At 55.7% G+C, this 23,158-nt stretch overlaps 1 protein-coding gene across 1 annotated transcript in view; it reads left to right on the top strand.

Annotated features, from left to right (window-relative positions):
- PLEKHA6 (pleckstrin homology domain containing A6) overlaps nt 1-23,158 on the top strand; it is a 130,311-nt gene extending 107,153 nt beyond the window's left edge. Inside the window, exons 14-29 of the mRNA XM_040985490.1 lie at nt 3,842-3,922; nt 4,690-4,758; nt 5,777-5,857; nt 6,162-6,311; nt 7,194-7,289; nt 8,986-9,097; nt 9,672-9,811; nt 10,580-10,729; nt 11,870-11,987; nt 12,156-12,262; nt 13,855-14,031; nt 17,335-17,502; nt 17,601-17,734; nt 18,172-18,317; nt 22,367-22,490; nt 23,033-23,158. Of these exons, the coding sequence (XP_040841424.1) occupies nt 3,842-3,922; nt 4,690-4,758; nt 5,777-5,857; nt 6,162-6,311; nt 7,194-7,289; nt 8,986-9,097; nt 9,672-9,811; nt 10,580-10,729; nt 11,870-11,987; nt 12,156-12,262; nt 13,855-14,031; nt 17,335-17,502; nt 17,601-17,734; nt 18,172-18,317; nt 22,367-22,482 (1,845 nt within the window). The 3' untranslated portion in view covers nt 22,483-22,490; nt 23,033-23,158. The remainder of the gene's footprint in view (nt 1-3,841; nt 3,923-4,689; nt 4,759-5,776; nt 5,858-6,161; nt 6,312-7,193; nt 7,290-8,985; nt 9,098-9,671; nt 9,812-10,579; nt 10,730-11,869; nt 11,988-12,155; nt 12,263-13,854; nt 14,032-17,334; nt 17,503-17,600; nt 17,735-18,171; nt 18,318-22,366; nt 22,491-23,032) is intronic.

Below are 23,158 nucleotides of genomic sequence, written 5' to 3'. Positions count from 1 at the left end.
TCCAGATGGAAAGGCCCCCAGAGAGGGGTGGGGGGCAGCTGGTGGAAATTAGCATTTTTGCTGGACAGGGAGGGCATGAGCCTGAGATGGCAGGGATTTGGTGCCACCAGAATTTGGGAAATGGTTACAGACTCCACCTTATGATCAGACCTGGAGAGCCACCCAAGGGTGCCTGGCAAATTGAATGCTCCTTCAGCACACACTAGGAGTCTTCCAACAGTTTGTGGGCATTGTATGTTCTGGAGAACACCATGCACAGATTACAGGGGTTTGGGCCCCCAGATAAACTTATCTGTTAATTCTGTTTTGCCATGAACTCTTTGAAGTCCCCTTGTGTTTCTTAAAGCTCTTGGTTACAGTCCCTCCCCCCCGCCTCCAGGACACAGTACAGTTGGCATAATTGAGGTTATCAGCCCACTGCTATAGGTGAGCAAGCAGGACGGGCAGTGAGTGTCCCAGGAGATGGAGGCAGTCAGCTTCCCTGAGTGCCCAGCTCTGGAGCACTGACCCTTGACTTCTGTGGGCTCAAGGAGGGCTGCAGTGTTGATGCAGTATAGATGGGCCAAGGACCAGAGGGCTGGGAATTTCTGTGAGCGCATCCCCCATGCTGCAGATCACGGGGTCTGGTCTCACATGACGCTGTCTCCAGGGGCAGGGGGATAGCAGGAGTGGTCATGGCAGCACTGGATGTGGCAAACACCCAGCAGATGCCAGCTCATTTGATCTTTGAAACAGCCCATCCAGATGGGTACTGTGGCCATCCCTGTATCCAAGCGGATAACGGAAGCACAGAGAGGCTTCCAGAGCATGCTAGGGACACATAGGCAGCAAAACCCGAAGCCTGGGACGTGGCTCTGAGCTTGGGATGCAGTTTGCAGTCAGGACGCCCTCCTGCGTGTGGCAGAACCTAGGTAAAACCCCAACTCTCATGGTTTCGGGTTCTTCCAGTGGCAGACATAGCATAAACTTGGCATCAGATGCTAGAGTGCACTGCTGCGGTGCCCATGTGGCCCATGGACCCTGGGCCTCCACATCACAATGAGATTCCCTTTGTGGGTGACCAGGGAGCAGCCGTGTCCATGACCACTCAGCAGGGATGGCTCCTGCCCCTAACAACCTGGCATGCTGGCTCCATAAGGGACATGGGGCATCCACACCGTGAGCACTGCAATCCCTGTGGGGGATGAGTCCCTGGGGACCATCTAGGGCAGAGCTGGGAAGCACAGGAACCCCAGGAAGCAAATCAGGTCAGCCATGCCCAGTCGGGGTAGGGAGGGCAGCAGGCTGCAATGTGACCCGGGCATGAAGTCTTCCCTCTGGCTCTGTGTTTGGCTCCTTCACTCATTATATCTGGCTGTCCAGGTTCAGACAGTGGAGCCCCTTCCTGGGGTTCTCTGGCTCCACAGAGGTGCAGAGCATCCGATTGGGACCTTTGAGCATAACCTTTCAGAGGACCCCGCCCCTCCTGGGTAGAAGTGACGTCCCTCAAGGGCTGCCTTATGTGACAAGAATCGAGGTACCTGCTGTCTGACTCGGCCCTACCAGCCCCAGGATCTTTGGGATCTTTTGGAAGTGTCACTCTGTGCCTCTGACCCCTTGCTGTCTCAACTACAAAAAGAACCTGCCCTTTCTACCCCGGGGAGGTGAATGACTGAATTTTTTGTCATGCATGACAGGGAGTGGCGGCTCTTAGGGTCCCCCACCAGGCCAGGTGTGGTTTCCAGCAACCTGTCCACCATTTTGGAGGGACAGAGGTAATACCTGGAGATCCCCCCGGAGGAAAGTCCCCCCACACTCACACAGCCACAGTTGGGGAGCAGCCCTGCTTCCTGCTTTTGTTGTTTCGACCAGAGCTGGGGGCCTTTTTATTCCCAGGGCCATGTGAATATTTGTGACTCGTTCACAGGCCATTCAGAATTCTCAGCAGAAAAGCTGGAGTCCCCAGCTGCACCCTCCCCCCTTGGCAGTTGTCTTGGCAGCACTGGATCACAGGATTTTGTGGGTCTTAGGCAGGCCAGACGCTCCCCACCCTTGACTAGAGCTGCTCAAGGAGGGAGGAGACGGCAGGATGCCCTCAGAGGGCCCCAGCCTCCCACGTCCTCTGGAAAGCTCGTGTGTTGGTAGATCTGCCTCGTCCTTGCACACCCACACACATATATCATATACACATGCACACTCCCCATAGGACACGTCATGTTGCACACACCCTGCATATAGTCATACATACACCATAAACACAGGAAACAACCTCATGTACACCCATAAGACACATACAGGCATACATACACCAACCACATACACCATACACATGCACACTCATACACACACACAAGAAACACACACACACATACACTACATAAAGACATGCATACCATTACATCACACACTATGTGCAGTCATACTTGCACACTGTACCCACATGCACACCCCATACACAAGAAACAACCTCACCCACATGCAGGAAACACCATACACACACCATACACACATGCGCACCCCACATGCAGGAAACACAACCTTACACATAACACACAAACACACACAACATGGGGACAGGCCTGGGTCCTTACCAAAGATGTAGTTGACTGTGAACTTCATTTATCTGAGAGTCAGAGAAGGACAAACAGAGCTCCCATGTACTGCATCACTCCTGAAGTGCCACAGTGGCCAATAACTCACTCTGGACCTCCCATACAAGTGGCAGGAACCCCATCCCTGGAACCCTTTGTTATCTGCCTCCCATGAACAGGAAACTGGAGTCCTAAGCTGGAGTTCAGGATGGAAACCCAGGTGCTCCAATGGGCGGGGGGTGGGGGAGAGGGTGCAGATGTCCGACAGGTGTCTTAGACCCTAAGCCAAACCGTCACCCTTCCTGCTGACTTTTTACAAAGACTTGTAAAAATCCCTACCTGAGTTAAACAGGTAGGAAAGTGAACCTTAGAGAAGGTTCTTAAAATCCGCAGACCCTGCAGACAGGTGGGGCTGCTCTTGGCCTGACTACAGCACACACAAGCAAGGTTGCATGGGCTACCACCTAGGAAGGAAACCCAGGGGGGCCTAAACTGTGACCCCAAGGGACCTTCCTTGGCTGTGTCCTCCCACCCCTCATTCACCTTCCCTTTGCAAAAGCTTCTTTTGCACAGCTCCTTCTGCCTCCTGCTGCCTTCTCCTATGGACACAGTTAAAGGGACACGGCTGGCGACATTCCCTGCCACACTCCCTCTGGGCTCCTTTCCCACTGGAACCAGGGAGTGTGGCAGGGAGTGATGGCATTTCAGGTTGGTGTGGTTGGCCTTGCTGCTCTCTCCCCTCCTTCCCTTCTTTGGTCTGACAAATAGGGACCTACCCCCTGTTCCTGAAACGCCAAGCCAAGAGCACATAGTGTCCCCTGTCCCTGGCCTCTCTGCTGGGCCCCAGCATTTCCCAAGAGTCGGCGCCCTGGGTGCTGCCTGCCCACTTCTGGAAACTGTGCTAGCACTGGAGCTGACACGTGCCAGGGGTCCCTGCGCTCGCTTCCTGGCAGAGAGCAGTGGGTCCGTGTAGCTCAGCTCTGGGGAGGGCAGCTGCCCGGACGGTCTTTGCCCAGAGCAGTGTGAGGAACTGGGTTCCAGGCCTGGAGGTGACAGCTTTGACCAGTGGTAGAAGCCGCAATAGTCAGAAAGAATCTCGAAGGCCGGGCTGCTAGTAAGGTCTCCCAGCTGCCTGCAGGACCGCATCCGAGCTGGTCTCAAAGCATCCACGGGGTGCTGCAGGCGATGCCCTTCCCCTACGCCCAGGTGGGTGCTGGGCCGAGCCCTGCGTGGCGCTGAGTGTGAGTCGTCCGTTCCTTCCTGTGCCGCAGATGAGTGACAGCGAGACACTCATCAGTATGGTGAACCACATGGTGGAGAACTCCTCCCCCAGGGCTCAAGTCTTCATGCAAGTAAGAGCCCGGCGCAGCCCGGCAGCATGTCCCAGCAGCTTGTGCATGATCGGGCCGCTCCGCCCACTCCTCAGCCAGGGCTCATCTGCTCCATCAGGAGACGGGCAGAGCCACCAGATCACTTTCATTCTCCATGCGCATGGATAACCCTGAGGCCCATTTCCCAAGCCATCAAAACAGCCAGCACCCACATCTCATGCCATGCTGGGGGTTGCATATCGGCTTCTTCGTGTCCAGGAGTTGCATGGTGCATTCACTTGAGCACGCGTTCCTGGGGCTCTGGGTGTAATGGATATGACGCAGACAGCTAGTTGCAGCAGCAGCAGCCTCCAGATGTGTCACCACGGCCTGGCCGGGCACTGCCGAGTCTTGCCAGGCCTGGTTTAGGTGTGAGTCCTGTGACCAGGTTCTGGCTGCCGGGTCACTGGATCTGCATGTCTCCAGTTCTCATTCCTACCAGTTTCTGCATCTGGTCTCCATAAACAGTGGTGGATTTACCTGATGTTCTTGGGGTCGTTTCTGGCTCAGCAGCACTGCCCCCTCCTCCCCTCCGCCCCTGGCACACAAAGTAGGAGGCAGCACAGAGCATGGGCCGGGGCGGATCCTGATCCAAAACCAGCCTGGCACTGTTGGGGTGGCGTCTGGGCCAGGACCATGGCCAACTCCAGAGAATTAGCTCGGATGCCCGAGACGGATGCCAGCAGAAGGGACAGACAGTGGGTGTGGCGAGACTGTGACATCTGCTTTGCCATGCTTTGTTCCCCCAGGTCCCTCCGTATCCTGATGTGTTCCGGGATGGACTCCACACCTACAAGTTGAACGAGCAAGACACAGATGTAAGGATGGAGTACCTGGCTCTGTCTGCTCCAGCCTCTGGCTGTTGCCCTCGCCCTCCCCCCACCAGAGGACTCTGCCCGTCCGTCTCTCTGTTCCTAGTGCCTCGTTGTACCCCAGGCACTCTGTTTCCCACCTTCTCCTCTGCTACCCACTTCCCTGCGCCTCATGCTGGCCTGTGTGTTTCTCCACGGAGTCCTTGTCTGCAGTGGAGGGAAGGTGGATTTGCTGGGCTGTGAGTGCGACAGTCTAGTCCCAGTATGAGAAAAAGCACATGGCCCTGGCCCTGCCCTCCGGGCTACACCAAGGCAGCAGGAGGAGGCGAGGCAGGGGTCCTGTGGGCTGCAGAGAAGTGAGGCCCTGTGGGCTGGGTCTTGGGAGACAGGTCATCAGTGAGCTGGGCTTTGGAGTTGAAAGGACTGCAGGGCAAGGCTGGGCTCTAGGAGGGCATGAAGGCATGGCAATGCCCAGAGTAGAAGTGAAGATGTGGAAAGCCACGAGTCTGCCTAGGAGAGAAGCTTGAGTTAACTTGGTTCCTCTCCATCAACTGCTCACTGGATCTGCCCAGCAGACCTCAAAGGCCTCCAGAGTCAATCACCCAAAGAGCTTGCAAGGAAGAGATGATTTGGGGGTCTCAGGATGAGTGAGCAGAGGGGCCCTGAGGGACCAGTCCATGCTCCCTGCTGCCTGCGGTGCCTCCAGCTGAGGCCAGAGGTCCCATCAATTCCTTGGCCCCTTTGTGAGTTGCAGCCCCTGGGATGGTGGGGTGGGACGTGACTCTTAGCTCCCTACCCTGACCTGCCAACTAGATGCACTTCATCAAAGAGTAAACAAATACACTTTCCCTCCCAAGATGGAGACCCACCTCCTTGTTCCTGGGAGCCTCCAGGGTCAAGGTGAAGACCTCAACAAGGGCGAGGAGGCAGGACCCAGAGGCCAGATCCTGCCAACCCCTCCCAGGTCCCCATCAAACGAGTCCTTCATCCTGTCCCTTCTCCCTCTCTCCCTCTGGGTCTTTAGAAGCTGTTGGGCAAACTGTGTGAGCAGAACAAGATGGTAAGAGAGCAGGATCGGCTGGTGCAGCAACTGCGGGCTGAGAAGGTGAGATCTGGGTGGCTGGTGGGGAGGGTGGGAAAGGGCCCTGAGGGGGACAGGTGGGAGGTTGGGAGTTGCGGCTCATGCTGAGAGCTGTGGGACCTCTGTCCTTCCTTTGGCTTCAGTCCTGGCCCTGAGGACAGAGCTGCTGAAGGGTGCCCCGGGGAAGCAGGGGATGTGGGGAAAGGGACCTCCACCTGCCTCCTGCCATGCAAGGGTGTCTGCTGAGCTGCCTGCTCCACCTTGGCTGCTGCAAACCCAGAAGGGGCTGTGCAGCACACCGATGCCCTTCCCCCCCGCCGGCCCTCAGGAGAGCTTGGAAAGTGCCTTGATGGGAACCCACCAGGAATTGGAGATGTTCGGCAGCCAGCCCGCCTACCCAGAGAAGCTGCTGCACAAGAAGGAGTCACTGCAGAACCAGCTCATCAACATCCGTGTGGAGCTGTCTCAGGCTACCACGGTAACCTGGGCCTGGGACTCCTGGTGTCCAGGACGGCTCAACAGGAGCTGCCACCCCACCCCAAGGACTCCTCGTGTCCTGTGCCACTCAGCAGGAGCCCCCACCCTGCCCCGAGGTGTACTGTCCTCATGTGGGGTCTCCTCCCAGAGGAGACATCGGGCTCCAGGTGTCCAGAGCCGCTCAGCAGGAGTCTCCACCCCACTTTGAGGGGTCTTAGTGTCCAGAGCCACTCAGCAAGAGCCCCCAATCTGCCCTGATTTGTACCGTCCTCATTGGGGTCTCCTCCGAGAGGAGGCTCGGGCTGCTCCAGAGGCCGTCATGCAGCTGTGCACCTGCATTGCACACCCTCCCAGCAGCTCCCACTCTGCTGCAACACCTTCTCCCTATACCAGCATGCCTGCAGGATGGCAGGGAGCTGAGGCCTGCCCTGCTGCTCCGACACCCTGGCCACCAGTTTCTGTCCTCCCCCTTGCAGAGGCAGAGCAGTGGCTACGCCCTAGATCATTCCCCCAAGGGCCCAGGGCGGGCCCTCCAAGGCAGGTTGTGTGGGTAGCAACGGTCAGCAGCCTTGTCTGCAGCTCCCAGGAAGTCACTTTAATTTGCAGAGAGCACATGTCCGTCCTTGGGCTCTTTGCTGTCCCTCCCGGCTCCACCCCCAGGCGAGGCAGAACCTGGAGGGGAATCCGCTTTGGTCTTCTGTTTGCAGTGGGAATTGCTCTTGCACCTTCTGCATAATTGGACTTTGTCATCAGAATATCAGTCTGGGCCGCCCCTCTCGCCCCAACAAGGCCTTAGCAGCTACCTGCCCAGGCCTCCATTGCTGAACAAAGGGGGACAGCCATGGCCAGGACCTTTTTCCCAGTGAACCCCTTTCCCCTGCAGGCCCTGACGAACAGCACCCTGGAGTACGAGAATCTTGAGTTGGAGGTCTCTGCCCTGCACGATGACCTCTGGGAACAGCTCAATTTGGATCTGCAGGTGAGAGAGGGCCCCAGGCTGAACAGGGGTCATCTCGGTCCCTGCCTTCTCTCAGCGCTCTAGGCAAAGCAACTTCTGTCTGCCTTTGACAATGTTGGAAACTTACTAAGGCCAAGAGCTGGTCCTGGAACAAGAGAGGAGGATGATGATGGTGGCTGAGCCAGGGTCTCAGGGGTTTTCTTGCAGTTCACCAACTCACAGAGAGGAAGAAGCTGAAGTGAAGACTGGGAGCCTTAAGGTGGCCGTCAGGTGTCTTGTCACAGGAAGGATGTTAAAAACAGGCATACGATGTGGACATTTTGTGCCTCCTCTTGGGGTCTGGCTCAATGGCTTAGTGGCTAAAGTCCTTGTCTGGCATGCACCAGGATCCTATGTGGGTGCCAGTTCGTATCCTGGCTGCTCCACTTCCATCCAGTTTCCAGTAGAGGATGGCCCAAAGCCTTGGGACCCTACACCTTCATGGAGACCCAGAAGAAGCTCATGGCTTCAGATCAGCTCAGCTCCGGCATGGCAGACATTTAGGGAGTAGGCCAGTGGGTGGAAAGTCTTTCTCTCTGTCTCTCCTCTGTATGTCTGCCTTTCAATAAAAATAAATAAATCTTTTTTTTTTTAAATGCCTTTTGGGACGCCTACAACTATATCAGAGTTCCTGGGTTCAATCCCACCTCTGCTCCCAGGGCAGCTTCCTGCTGGGTATCAGGAGATGATGGTTCAAGTACCCATGCAAGAGACCCAGGCTGAGTTCCAGGAGCCTGCCTTTAGCCTGGCCCAACTCTGCTTGTTGTGGGATTTAGGGAGTGAATCAGCACATAGGAGATCTCTGTCTCTCAAAAAAAAAAAAAAGGACAAAACAGGGGCTGGTGCTATGGTACACTGGGAGAAGCTGCTGCCTGCGGCACCAGCATCCCGAATGGGCACTGGATCGAGTCCCAGCTGCGTCACTTCTGACCCTGCTTTGCATCTGGGAAAGCAGTGAAGGATGGCCCAAGTGCTTAGACCCCTGCACCTACAAGGGAAACTTGGAGAAAGCTCCCGGCTTCTGGCTTTGGCCTGACCCAGCCCTGGTCATTGAAGCCATTTGGGGAGTGAACCAACAGGTGGAAGACTTCTTTCTCTCTCTTTCAAATAAAAATTAAAAAAAAAATTGGAAACAGACATGTAAATGTAAGCATTTCGTGACACTGAAGTTTTTGTGGCTTTCAGACAGCGAGGGGCTGTCCTTTCAGGGCTGTGGTGGACAGTCTGCATGGAGGCGGGAGGCTGGACCAGGCGACTTTCAGAGCTCTCCTTGCCTTGTCTTTTTCTCCAGCTGGCTTTGTGAACCCATCATTCACTGCAGTCTCAGCCCCCTTGTCCCCACTGCTTTCCTGTCTCCCTCCTGCTAATGGAAGTCATCTCTCCCTTGCACCTGGCTGGGCAGGGCGAAGTGATGACTCTCCTTACCCAGGGGACCTAATCGTGTCCTATGGGCAAGCCACCACACCTGATGTCCCCTGGGCAAGATCAGGAGGGCAGTGCCTCCTCCTGTACAGTTCCAGGACAGCTTTTTATGGAGATTGACAAGGTAGAGGCTGCCCATGTGTGAGCATGTAGGCAGGCCTCCTGCGCCTGCTGGTCCAGGCCTGTCCAGGCTGATGGGGTGGGCCAGGCGTTCCTTGTGGCTGCTTCCTTTGACTCTTCTTTGTGGCTGTTGCAGAATGAAACCCTCAACAGGCAGATCCAGAAGGAGATCTGGCGCATCCAGGACGTCATGGAGGGACTGAGGAAGAACAACCCGTCCCGGGGCACGGACACGGCCAAGCACAGAGGTGGGTGTGGCCCTGCCGGCCTACTGGGCTTCCTCCTTCACCAGGAACGCTCGGGCATCTCTGTCCTCCAGCCTATACCTGCCATCTCCCCCTGCCGCCCTGAGCCATTCGGCAGCTTCTCTGGGTCCCAGGTGGGAGTGGGCTTCTCTTTCCCCCTCCCCACCAGCATGGACCATGTGGGCCACTTGGAGACACTGCTGGCTTTAGGAAAGCCCCAAGAGCCCCTGTACCTTCCAGCTCCTGAGCTTGTGGATGACTGGTGGTCTCTCCCCTCTTGCTGGCTCCTTGAGCCCCAGGGCCACCAGCTGGCTTTTGCCAACCCTTGGAGGGCAGCAGCAGCATCTCCATTCACCTCTCTCTCTGCCTGACACCTGTTGGCACCAGCCTGTGGCCCCTGCACCTGCTCTAACTGCCCCAGGGGGGCTGGTGGCCCTGAGCTACAATGTCCTCCTCCTCCAGCCCTGGGTAGGTCTTTGTCTCACCACCTCCACCCACAGGGTCCATATTCACACCAGCCCACACCCCCTCCTCATCCTTCACCCATCTCTCCTTCTCTCTCCCACCCCACCCCAAGGAGGACTTGGCCCCTCGGCCACCTACAGCTCCAACAGCCCAGCCAGCCCTCTCAGCTCCGCCAGCCTCACCAGCCCCCTGAGCCCCTTCTCAATGGTGTCTGGCTCCCAGGGGTCCCCCACCAAGCCTGGGTCCAATGAGGTAAGCGGGAAGAATGGAGCCAAGGCAGGGAGGGAGGGGGAGTACAGGAGCCCCACTCAGAATCTGTCCCTTGCCTCATTGTGCAAACTCCATCTCCTGGGGCTGTCGTCCAGGGGAACCATTCTCATCTCCAGCTACCCAGTCCCTCTGTCTGTGCTTGTCTCTTGTTGTCCTCCTGAGCCCCGTCCCAGGAAGTCTCTCCCTGGCATCCTGGAGGTCAGCAAAAGCAGCCAGACCTCTGAGACAGGTGACTGAGGCCAGGATGGGGACTCCTTCTCAGACAGCCAGACAGCAGGTGTTATGGATGGGCTGGGGATGGAGGAGACCCGCACTGGCCCCGGTGGCTGAGTGGGCCAGCCCACAGTAGCCCAGCAGCCAGTGAACACAGGGACGAATATCTAGCAATGGAGTCTTGTGGCTCAGACAGGGAATACATGGTGTTCCTGACGAGGGGAGGGGACCAAGGAGGGGAACTTTAGAACCTGGACAGCTGGAGGGACATGCGAGAAACAAGTGCAAGGGCTGGCCAGAGACCAGCTGGGTGGTGCAGCAGCAATGACAAGGAGAACTGGTCAGGGTGGGGGAGGAAGTGATGGGCAGGTGGTGACTGCCATGTCCAGGCAGGGTGGCAGTGCAACATCCTTGGTTGGCCCTCCTTTCTGTAATGTCACTGTTGTTCTTGTCACCTGCCTCCTCTAACACTTTTTTCTCCTGCTCTCACAGTGACTGCTCCACTCTGCCTAACGCTCTGGCTTCTCTCTGCCTCAGGAATCTGGCCCGCCTCGGCCTCCCCTCCCCAAAGCCTACGTCCCCCTGGAGTCCCCTCCAACTGTCCCTCCACTCCCTAACGACAGCCGCTTCTGGCCCTACCCCAACTCCCCTTCTTGGCACCACAGTGGCGAGACAGCCAGGGGGCAGGTACCTGGCACCCTTGGGTCTTGGAGAGGGTGGGCTACATGGGAAGAGTGGGCAAAGGGCCAGGCATGGTGGTAAGGGAGGAGGGGGGAGTTGTCTTTCTTTTTCTTGGGACTGTCTATGGACCTGGCCTTTGCCCTGGCTGCTGGCATAGAGCAAGGGCCAGCTGGGTGGAGTCATGGCCATTGCGCCCCTCTTGCTGTCTGTGGATGCTAGGAAGTGATTTTCACTGATAACTGCAGGGGTTGTGTTCAGCCCGCCCTGCTTCCATGAACCGCCAGGGCCCTTCCCATCTCTACCTGTGCCCTGCCTGATTTTAAGCTCTGAGCCTCCCAGAGCTGTCCCTGCCTCAGCCTTGTCTTGTGTCACCCTCAGTGGGCTGGGTCCACGAGCCCCTGGTGTGTAGGGATCCTGATTCCTTTCCCTGCTGCCTGGGCTCCTTCTCTTGCCTGGCTCCCCAGTCGGGATCCAGCAAAGGTGCTGGTGGCCTTGGGAGAGGCAGTGTGCTGAGCAGACTCTGGGGAGAGTCTGGCCATCTCCCTGGCCATCCTGGCCACCCTGGCTCTGCTGTGTGTCATTGACACGACCCTGAGGGGGTCCCCTTGTGAGTTGGGCAGAGCAGGTAACACACCCTAGTCTGAAAGGTGCAGAAGTTGGAAGGGCCATGTGTTCTGGCTGGGTGGAGCCAATGCTTCTCCACTCTGGCCTGGTTTTCTTCCTGTATGTTCTCACCGAGAGCCTAAGAGATGGCTGGCAGGATGTAAATGAGCTCCCAGCACCCAGAAGCCTGGTACCAAGGCTGCTTGCCCACTTGACTCTCAGGTGGAATTCTAATACAATCCTCAGGAACCCGGGCCCCGCAGCGCCCTCCTCTGGCGGTTCCTGGCCCTACTGCTCAGGGCTTGTGAGATGGAGGGATTTTTCTAGGGTTTCCCCTTGAGTCCCTCCTGAAGCTCTCCTTCACTCAAGCTGGCCCAGCACTGATCAGCCTTAAAGGGCAGAAACTGGAAGCTCCAATGTCCAGCTGGCCACTATAGAGTCATCCTGTGAGCTCCCAGCCATTGCTACACAAGGAACTGCCACTGGGGGCTTGTCCCCGGCGGCCACTGTGGCATCAGCCACATTCTTTTCCTTCCTCCTCAGTGCAAGACCAGCTACGAGCCAAACAAGAAGGATCCCCTCCAGGACGCCCCTCGTGACATCAGCCTTGTGCCCACTAGGCAGGAGGTAGAAGCTGAGAAACAAGCCGCTCTCAACAAAGGTACTTCCTGTCTCATCCCCCACGTCCACCCTCCACCCAGAGGGGCCCTGGTGCTTATTCACACCCAAGGGGGCACTTGCCCCATGCCAGGCTCTAACCTGGGAGTGGGAGGCACTGAGTCTCTCCTGCTCTCCATGGGGCCCCTCCCTACTGCCTTTCTCCTTGCAGTGGGCATTGTGCCGCCACGGACAAAGTCGCCAGCTGATGAAGAGGTGACCCCGTCGGCGGTGGTGAGGAGGCCCGCCAACGGGCTCCCCAATGGGCTGGCCCCTCGGGTGAGTATGTGCTCCCTTGGGGGATCCCCCTCCTGTTGAGGGGCCCCAAGCCAGGCAAGGGAGGGAGACCTCGCAGGGCAAGAGCTCCATTGATGGGAGGGAACTTTTCCTTGAGAGGGACAAGTGTGCATGATGCAGATGAGGGGTGCTGGGATGTGTGCTGCTGATGCAAGGCATGGCACAGGCGTGGCAGCCAGCAGCATCAGAGTGAATGTCCAGGCCAAGGCAGCAGGCTCCTCTCTGCCAGGGGTTAGCAAATGACCGTGGACCAAGAAGCCCGGAACGACACACACTTTCATCCTCTAAGCTGAGATCAAAGCATCAGTAGGGTTGGTCCATGCTGAGGCTCCATGTTCCGCCTTGCTCCCAGCTGCCAGTGGCACTGCTGGGCTTGGAGGCTCACATCCAGTCTCTGCCTCCATCTTCATGCCCCCTCCCTCTCTGGGTGCCCTCTCCTTTTCTCTCTCTTATAAGTCCTGCCCCTTGCTGGATGGGCGCCACCCTAATTCAGTAGGAGTTCCTGAACTTGGTCACATCGGTGGAGACCTCTTTCCAAATATGGTTACGGCCACAGGCTTCAAGGGTTGGACTGTGATCCCCATGCGTTGCACCTGTTCCACTTGCAGTCATACCACCACATAACTCCTTGAGGTCTCAACCCATGACCATCACCTCCCTCATCGCCTTCATGTCTGAGGGATACTCCGGACTTCTTGGGGCAAAATTCTGCTCATCTGTGTAACTAGAAGATGAATGAATCTGCTTCTAGAATACAAAACCAGGACAACCCGGATATCATCCCTGCCCCCAGAAGAAGCCTCCGTGGCTGGCTGCCCTGCCCCCTGGGCCAGGAGGCTCAGGAGCCTCGTTCATAAGCATTGGCCCTCTGGTCCCTGCACCCTTGACTTTATTCTCAGAATCACTCTTCCTTTTTGTAGCCAAGCAGCTCTGTTAGCCGATTTCCTGTCTGCAAAATCCATAGAAACCTGTCAACACTTTCATCTTCCTGTCCCATTCAGTAGATGTTGGCATATTTCTGCAGACAGCACATCCTCAAAAACCTTGTAGCTCTCCTGTGTATTTCAAGGAGTCCCACCTAATAAACTTGTGTCTGTTTCTGATTTCTGAGCTTTTCGACTGGCATGCCAAGTCCCATGGTGCCTCATCTGTCCACCAAAGTGTCATCCACCGTTCAGGATACACTTTCCAACAATGCATGTTTCCCCCAGGCCTCGTGCATACATCGGAGAGGCTGAGGACCTCCCAAATAATAAAGACTAGACAGTCCCTCCCTCACCTGATTTCCTCTTGTTTCACAGTAAGTGCTGTACCTTTAGTCTCCCAATCGCAGAGCCACATCCTGCACCTACACACTCTGTTTTCCAGTGTGAGTTGCGTCACATTGCTGCCGCGTGCTGCAGAGGCCACCTGTGCTTGCAAAACATCTGCTCCTCATCCCTTCTGTGGCACCTGCAGTGTCCACAGGTGGCAGGGCAGCCACAAGAACTTGGCCAGGCCTTGGGTTGGGGCTGATGGGAGACATTGGGTGGGAGTTGGGGTACACTTGTGAGAGCCCTGTTTTCCCACCGCAGCAGGAACGCCCCAAGAGTGCACTGTTTCCTGGCGAGGGGAAGGTGAAGATGAGCGTGGAGGAGCAGATCGACCGCATGCGGCGGCACCAGAGCGGCTCCATGAAGGAGAAGCGGAGGAGCCTGCAGCTGCCCGCCAGCCCTGCCCCTGAGCCCAGCCCCCGGCCTGCCTACAAAGTGGTAATGTCTGCCCAGCCCCTCCCCCACCAGGCCCGCTGCCTGCCAACCCCGCCCACCGTGGGGCATGGCCAACTTGCTCTAAAAAGTTTTGAGAACAAACAAACAAAGATACACACACACACAGAAAAGTTGAGCCCAGGGAAGAACTAGAGGAGGCATCTTTTTTTTTCCCCCCCAAGATTTATTTCTTCGAAAGGCAGAGAGAGAGGGGAAGAAGCAGAGATCTTCCATCAGTTGGTTCACTCCCCCAGGTGGCCACAATGGGCAGGAGTCAGGAGCCTGGAGCTTCTTCTGGGTCTCCAGTGTGGGTGCAGGAGCCCAAGCACTTGGGCCATCTTCCACCGCCTTCTCAAGCGCATGGGCAGGGAGCTGGATTGGAAGTGGAGCAGCTGCCACTGGAGCTGGTACTCCCAAATGGAATATTGGCATTGCAGGTGGCAACTTTCAGGTATTTGCTCCATCTAGCAGGCAAACCAACAAAGAAAAATCTTTCTCTTCTCTCTCTGACTGTGATTTTCAAATAAATAAATAAATACATCTTTGGGGAAAGATTGATTTAAAAAATAACTCAGGACCAGCAGTGAACACAGTAGGTTAAGCTGTTACCTGTAATGCTGGCATCCTCTATGAGCACCAGTTTGAGTTCCAGCTGCTGTGCTGCAGATCCAGTTTCTTGCAAATGTGCCTGCAATAGCAACAGAAGACGGCCCAATCCTTGCCCTACCATGTGGGAGACCAGGATGGAGTTCCTGGCTCCTGGGTTCAGTTTGGCCCAGGTCTAGTTTATTGTGGCCATCTAGGGAGCAAACCGGTGTATGGAAAATTCTCTCAATTGCTCTCTGTAAGTCTGCCTTTCAAGTAAATAAACAATTTTTTGGGGGAAAAATAACTCACAGAAAAGAAAGTCTTGATTATTTTCATTGAAATGAGTTATATAAAATTCAGATCATAGAAAATGGTATAAAATCCACCACTCAGAAACAGCCATTGTGCCTCCATGGCTAAATCCTCACCTTACAAGTGCCAGGATCCCATACAGGTGCTGCTCTACTTCCCATCCACCTCCCTGCATATGACTTGGGAAAGCAGTAGAAAATGGTTCAAAGCCTTGGGGCCCTGCACCCGTGTGGGAGACCTGGAAGAAGCTCTTGGCTCTCAACTTTAGATCGACTCAGCTCTGGCCGTTGCAGACATTTGGGGAGTGAACCAGCAAATGGAAGATGTTCATTTCTTCTTTCTCCGTAAATATGATCTGCCTTTCCAATTAAAAAAAAAATGAAATGTTTTTAAAAAGAAGGAGAAAAGAAAGGAAATAGCTATCACTAATACAAGGACTTCAAAAAGTTTGTGGAAAATTGGATTAAAATTTTAAAAGGGATCAAAATAAAAAAATATGAACATAAGCACCATTTAGTCCAACCTGAGAGAATAGAGGGTCCTGGGAATTACTTAAGTTACTAAAGCCTTCCTAAAATTATGAATGGGAGAGAAACGCGTGTCCTACCAAGAGTCTTTAAGACTTGGAGACAAAGAGAAGTGCAAGGAAACCGGATCAGACCTGGCAGGTGCGTGCCCTGTGTCTCCCACGGACACTCTTGCCACAGCCCCCCTTCAGCTGCGGGGTACAGGGTCATGGGACTGCTCTCCGAGAAGGACTCCTGTGTACTTCTCTCTTTCCTTTCCTTTTCTTTTCTTTTTTTCCTTTCTTTCTTTCTCTCTCTTGCTTTTTCTTTTCTTTTTTTCAGATTTATTTATTTTTATTGGAAATGCATATTTACAGAGACAAGGAGAGACACAGAGAGAGAAATCTTTTATCTGTTGGCTCACCCCCCAAGTGGCTGTAACCGCTGGAGCTGGGCCAAACTGGAGCCCATGTGGTTCTGTCATCTGAGTGCGGAGGTCAAGCCACCGAGCTCTGCTGCTCTCCCAGGCACATTATCAGGGAGCAGGGTCCGAGTAAAGAGCTGGGACTGGATCCAGCACCCATATGGGATGCTGGCATTGCAGACTGCAGCTTAATACACTGTACCACAACATTGGACCCTCAAAACTTTTAAAAAAGATTTTTCTTATTGGAAAGTCAGATTTATAGAGTGAACGAAAATCAGAGAGAAAGATCTAATCCTTTGGTTCACTCCCGAAGTAGCAACAACGGTCAGTGCTGAGTCAATCCAAAGCAAGGAGCTTCTTTCTGGGTCTCTGGTGTGAGTGCATGGTCCCATGGCTTTGGGCTGTCCTCTATTGCTTTCCCAGGTACAAACAAGGTGCTGGAAGGGAAGTGGAGCAGCCAGGATATGGACCTGTGCCAATATGGGATCCTGGGCATGCAAGGCAAGGACTTTAGCTACTAGTCTACTGCGCTGGGCCCCTCAAAACCTTTTTTATACCATGATAAATTCAGTCTTCTAATTCCTTTTTCCACGTACTCTTCAAGGTGCCTTTGTGTTTCTGGAGCAGTGTGCCCACACCGGTGTGGGCACCTAGAATACCTGCTGTGTGCTGCAGGTTCTGAGTCCCTTCTCTCTGTGACTTCACTTAATCCTTTTGTCACACTAAGCTGGGAATTATCATCCCTGTGCTACAAGAAGGAAGCCGGTGCAGCGCAGTTACCGGGCTCCTGGACTGCACAGCAATAAGCGCAGAGCTGGGAGTAACTGAGTCTTTCCACTGAATTTTAGAAATATCAAAACCCGGGGCAGCCAGCATCCCATATGGGTGCCAGTTCGAGTCCTGGTTGCTCCACTTCCTATTCAGCTCCCTGCTTGTGGCCTAGGAAAGCAGCAGAGGATGGCCCAAGGGCTTGGGTTCCTTCATCCACCTGGGTGACCCGGAGGAGGCTCCAGCTCTGGCCGTTGTGGCCATTGGTCCAGCAGATGCAAGACCTGTCTCTTCTCTCTGTAACTCTGCCTTTTAAAGAGAAATCAATAAATCTTAAAAGGAAATCCCGAGCAAGTCCTGCCTTCAGATAGCTGACAGTGTTGGTGGATCTTATTGGTGGATCGGAGCTTCCATAATTATAAATCAGAAACCAGTGCAAGATGCCATCTCAGCTGTCCCAAGTCTGGCTGTCTGTGAATGCAGAGTATGACAGGGTGGGGAATGACATTGATGAGGTTTTGCCCCTGACGCCTTGTGGAGGATCAGACTCGGGGGAACCTGAGTGTCAAAGGGGGCAGTGGAAGCTGTAGGGTGGCAGCCAGATGGCATGCTCCAGGCAGGGAGAGCAAGGAGGTAGCCATGGCTACAGCTGCCCCCGCGAGGCACGGGTAGCAGTGCTATGGCCGTGACGATGCCATCTGCCAGGTGCGCCGTCACCGCAGCATCCACGAGGTCGACATCTCCAACCTGGAGGCGGCCCTGCGTGCCGAAGAACCTGGCGGGCAGGCGTACGAGACACCGCGGGAGGAAATCGCCCGACTGCGCAAAATGGAGCTGGAGCCCCAGCACTATGACGTGGACATCAACAAGGAGGTGGGTGGAGCTCCAGAGCGGGGGCCGGGGCAGCTGGGTGGTGCAGAGGTGGCCCCAGCCAGCCAGCATGCTGGGCCCTGACCCCCATGCCTCCCCAGCTCTCCACCCCAGACAAAGTCCTCATCCCCGAACGCTACATTGACCTGGAGCCCGACGTTCCCCTGAGCCCTGAGGAGCTGAAGGAGAAGCAGAAGAAGGTGGAGAGGATCAAGACGCTCATTGCCAAGTCCAGGTAACAATCCTGGGCCAGCCTCACCTCCTCTGCCCACCTTGGGACCCGAGATGTCACAGTGGCACGGGCCTCCTGCATTGGCTCCAAGCTGAGCAGATGGGCTCTTGGCCCCCGGCAGGTGCAAGGCTGCCACTGCAGGTGCCAAAGACACCTGCTCAGGGCCAGCCGTAGCACTGAGTCCGAGCCAGAGGCTCACCCTCTGCCAGCTGCTGCATCCTTAAGGCTGCGTTGAGCCTCTTAATTCGTTGGGTAGGGCTCCCAGGTGTGCATTGCCGGTGTCCCCCTCGCATCTAGGGACACCTGCTGGGTACCAGAGGCTGCACATTTGGCAGGCCCTGGCCCTCCCCACAAACCTTAGTCCCCAGGGGGACCCCACCCTCCCCCAGCCAGCTGGACCCTGCTGCGCCCTCCATGTCTATGTGTCTGTGCCTCCTCAGTATGCAGAACGTGGTGCCCACCGGCGAGGGGGACTCTGTGGACGTGCCTCAGGACTCAGAGAGCCAGCTGCAGGAGCAGGAGAAGCGGATTGAAATCTCCTGTGCCCTGGCGACCGAGGCCTCCCGCAGGGGCCGCATGCTGTCTGGTGAGAGGGGCTGGGCCTCGCTCTGCCAGGGAGACCAGCTGACCAGGTGTAGGGGAGGAAGCGCAGCCCTGCAGCGGGGACAGGGCCAGAGAGAGGCAGGGCCAGGCTGAATACCAGTACTGTGCTAGGCTCGGGGGGATGATGGGGAGCTATGTGCCAAAGAAGTGGAGTTGCTGACTTGCAGGAACGAGGAGCAGCCCCATGATCCTCACAGCTGGGGGCCATGCGGAGCCATTCTGCCAGGGCAGGACAGGGGCAGACACATGCAAGGCAACAGTGTGTAAGGAAATGCTGAGAAGAGCCGGGAGCTCCAGGAGAACCTCTTGCTTCTGGTTCTTGCTGCATGCAAATCTCAAGAATAAAGGAAGAAGATGGTGTGGCAGCCAAGGAGCTGGGAGGGAGGCGTGAGCACACCGGCTGACCGAACGCACTTGCTGCTTCAAGAAGCTAACTGCGGGGGCCGAGTGCACTGGGTGAGGTTGGCACCAGCCGGGCGGCATCAAAGAGCTTGCATCTGGGTTCTGAAGCAGGGGCAAGCTTGTGTATGAATGAAAGGACAGGGTGCAGTGCCTGGGCCACAGTTAAGAACATGACCCGGGAGGGAACCGTGGTTAGAGATAAGGTGGGCAGAGGCAAGAGAGACCAGGCGTGCAGACCACACTCACAGAGAAGCTCCCCCTGCCCCAGGGCAAGAGCTGCAGCAAGCAGATGAGAGCAAGGCTGAATGCTGCCTCTTGTGGGTGATGGAGGAAGTTCATGACTGATATCCAAACACCTGCCTCACGTCTCGGGCAGAGGGTGACATGTGATATCTGCCTAGAGAGGGGCCTCAGAGAGTACCCCGCAACACACAGAACCACTCTACCTGTAAGGAGGGAGGCCTCTGCGGGACCTCCCTGTAGCTTGGCTGCACAGTGAACTTGAACAAATTCAAAGAGCAAATTCCACCCTCTCTGGGCAAAGAGCAGCTTCCTGCGTGAAGCTGTGGGGCCGCAGTGCCGTTTTGAAAACTGTGTCTCTGGCCTGGCCCCTGGCCGACTCTTAACCATGGGGCCCCAGTCCAGAACTCAACACAATCCAACCGAATCACATTTCACACACACACAGCTTACATTTCAAGGTCTGGGGGCCAAAAACAGCCACTTTGACTTTTGCCAAAACCCCAGCTATTTAAAGAAAAATACCTGTGGCCAGACCTCAGATTTGGCTCACCATCCCCACCTCCCCTGGCCCGTTGCCCAGATTCTCCCCAGGGCCAGGGCTACTCGTGGGCACGTGCGGTGTGAGCAGATGGGTTCAGACCAGGGACACTGAATGTGTGGATGGGTGGAAGACACTGGCCAGGTGTTACCAGGAAGATGCAGAGCTAAGAATCCACACATGGGTGTGGGCACAGGTACTGCCCCCAAGCAAGGAAGACGCTCATGTGTGGACACCCACCTGACCTGTGGGAAGTCATGGCATTCAAGTTTGAGTGTGCAGCATGCATGTCAGGAGTAGCGCCCATGCCTGGCTGCGTTTGCAAAAATGCATGTGTTCTGGGTCTGAGTGGGTCACTGAGTGCAAGGACTGGAGAGTGTGTGGGTGTGTGCATGTGTCAAAACGCCTTTGATGTTGTGTGGAGGCTCTTCATTTATGAATCAAGTGATATTCGGAGTGCACAGGAACACATGTGTGCAGGTGCCAGAGAGGATTGGAATTAGTGTTTGTGACGGCACCTATTTCCACAAGTGGAGCTTTTGTCTTCCTGGGAATGAGAGGGCATGTTTGTGTACATGGATTGTATGTGTATGCAGCACTAACATCTTGCATTGTTAGTGTTTTTTTTAAAGATTTATTTGAAGAGCAGAGTGAGAGAGAGAGAGATCTTCCATCCATTAAGTCACTCTCCAAGTGGTGGTAATGACCAGCTCTGGGCCAAGCCAAAGCCAGGAACCTGGTGCTTCTTGCAGGTCTCCTACATGGGTGCAGGGTCTCAAATGTTCAGGCCAACTTCCCCTGCTTCCCCAGGTGTATTAGCATTGCTGGATTGGGAGTGGAGCACCCAGGGATTCAAACCAGAACTCAGGGGATGCTGGCTTGGCAGGAGGTGGTTTAGCCCACTGTGCCACAGTGCTGGCCTCTGCAATATTTGTGAACAAATGTCTGTGTGTACAAGACGAGAGGGTATGCAGGCTGTGTGTGTGTGCGCATGCATACAGACTTGGTGAGTCTTACAACCACTCGCACTGTAATAGGGCATTTGTCCAAAATATATCTGTTGCATATATGAGCTTTCATTATTTCAAAGGACATACTTCTAATATGTATTTAGTATTTCTCTGCCTTCATGAAGAGGCTGTGTTTGCATAATTCATTTTCCTTCCTCGCTGAGTGCCACTTTAGCATCTTTCTTTTGCTGACTCCTGTTAGAGATGCCGTGTGCAGCTTCACATGGCATAGATCTATTTGTACTTATGCTGGGTGTTCTCCAGTTATCAGGCCTGCCTTTTACAAAAGATTCTTCTGCTGTGTTTTACTAATCTCTCCACTCCTTTCTCTCCTCCATTCCTGTGTTTCTTGCCCCCCGTGGGTCACACACCCAGCACATCAGCACCAGTTGGAGCTGTGTGCGACCAAGGGAAATGAGCGAGTCGGAACAGCCTCACCACACACATGTTGTCATTCTTGGGCTGTCCCGTGGTTGGCTATTGACTTATCTTTAAAGATTGATTTCTTTAATTTGAAAGAGTGATAAAGAGAGGGGGACACCTCTTTGATTAACCCCCAAATGGTCACCACTGCCGGAGATGAGTCAGGTTGAAGCCAGGAGCCAGGATCTCTCTCTCCTGGTCTCCAACATGGCAACTCATGTACGGGGGCCCATCTTCTGCTGCCTTCCCAGATGCGCTTGCAGGAAACTGGGCCAGCTAAGACTCAAGTGAGCACTGTGGTAGGAGATGCTGACATCTCCGTTGCAAGCGGCAGCTTACCCTGCTGTCCCCATGGCAGCTGCTGACTTGTTGATGTGTTAGACGTGGACGTGGCTGGACAACTGACCGGCGACTCAATGATGGAAATTGTGTTTTGGGAGGAGGGCCTGTGGATGTGTCTGCGTGCTTTAGCAGTGTGTTGGCTCATGTGACAGGGCACAGGCTGGGATGCTCACCCACACTCCCGCCTGTGCGTGTGCAGTGCGTGTCCATCCCACACACGGTGGACAGAACCAGGTCCGTGTGAGAGCTGTGCAGGTTGTGTGCACGAGTGGCCACAGGGGCACAGCAGCCACACCGGGCCTTTCTTTGGCACAGAAGGCAAGGAAGGTGATGCAGAGGGGGAACAAAGGACTGGGAAGTTCATTGTCCAAGTCCTCCAGAGAGGGACGGCCGTGTGACCTGGCTGAGGTCCTTCTCAGAGCCAGGGCCCTCCCTGCCCTCCGGGTGCCTCTCGGTAACACAGAGGATGCACGAAGGTTGGGGACTGCCATGTCCTTGCACATTGCTACTGTCAGTCTGAGCTGGTAACCAGAAGAGGGTAAAATCTGATTCACCCAGGTGCCATCACTCTGACATGTGCCATGCTCCAAGCAGTAGCAACTGAAGGGGCCTCAGCTGCCTGTAGGGGGCCCTGGACGGTGCCTACGGGAACCCCCACTTCAGGCCAATCCCATACCCCCATATTTGTGGAATGGGCTCATGCAGTGAGTCAGGGTCAGTGGGGCCATCTCCCTTCTACTTGCACATCGGATGGGATCCTGGCAGTTTGGACCAGCGTGAGTTGACTGTACTGTCGTCAGGCCTCGGGAAAGCGCTGTAGACACACAATGCCCAGAGAGGCCCTGGCTCACCCCGTTTACCCTGCTGCTCAGTGGAGCCTGGATCTGGCCAGGTCTCCCCTGGGCCCTCCCCTTCCTCCATGGCACCCGCCTTGTGGGGGGGTGAGGACTGCTTTACCAGCTCCCCTCTCTGCTTGTCTCCCTGCCTCAATGCCCGCCTGGAAGAGGGGAGGCCTCGCTTGCTCTGGGCGCCAGCACCCCTCCCATTCACACCCCTGTTCATTTCTGTTTCCAGTGCAGTGTGCAACCCCCAGCCCTCCCACCTCCCCTGCTTCCCCGATTCCACCAGCCAACCCCCTGCCGTCTGAATCCCCACGGGGCGCCGACAGCAGCCAAGCCATGCGGCTCTGAGCTCTGACGTAAGCACTTTTCTGTATTTCATCCACCCTGGCTCTGGGTCCCTTTTCCCCCCTCCATTGCAGCTTCTCCCTGCCCCTGGTGCCTGTGTGCACGCTTCCCCTCCCTCTGTGTATCCGTGTCCATCACGCTCCAGCCCGTGGCCAGCTCCTGGGGCTGCTTCTGGAAGCCAATACCCGATGCCCAGAAGCAGCCGGGGAATGGAGCTGCCTTCTTGTCTGTCTGCTGTCGGGGAAGCTGCTTCCCCGACCCCCACCCCATACCCTGGCCATTTCCCATCTGCTCGGATACATGCAATCCCCTCAGCCGGAGCCCCAGAAGCGCCCCTTCCTCCACCCCCTCCCTGCCCCCTGCCCAGACGTGTCTGTCTGCTCCCTGATCTTGTGGTAAATCACTGACAGCCAAGGCCATACATGCCCCTGCCCTGAGGGCTTAGTGTCAGCTAGGAGTGAGAGAGCCACTGACCTCTGGGGTGGAGGGAGTGGGTGGGTCCCCCCACCTCCAGAAGGGCCAGCTGTTCTCAACCCACTTCTCTTTCCTGCAGTACAAGCCCTGGCCCAGGCCAATGCTGCGAAGCTCCACAGAGCCACGTTCTGAGGCTGTCCTCTGCCTGCGGAGGTCCTGGTTCTCCACCCAGCCCCTTATTGCTGTGCTGCCACAGGGATGCTCC

This window comes from Ochotona curzoniae, unplaced genomic scaffold (assembly GCF_017591425.1).
Source record: "Ochotona curzoniae isolate NIBS_2020 unplaced genomic scaffold, NIBS_Ocur_1.0 contig_430, whole genome shotgun sequence".
Taxonomy (NCBI): domain Eukaryota; kingdom Metazoa; phylum Chordata; class Mammalia; order Lagomorpha; family Ochotonidae; genus Ochotona; species Ochotona curzoniae.
Note: the sequence above shows the minus strand (reverse complement) of the source record. Positions and strands in the feature narration are given on the sequence as shown.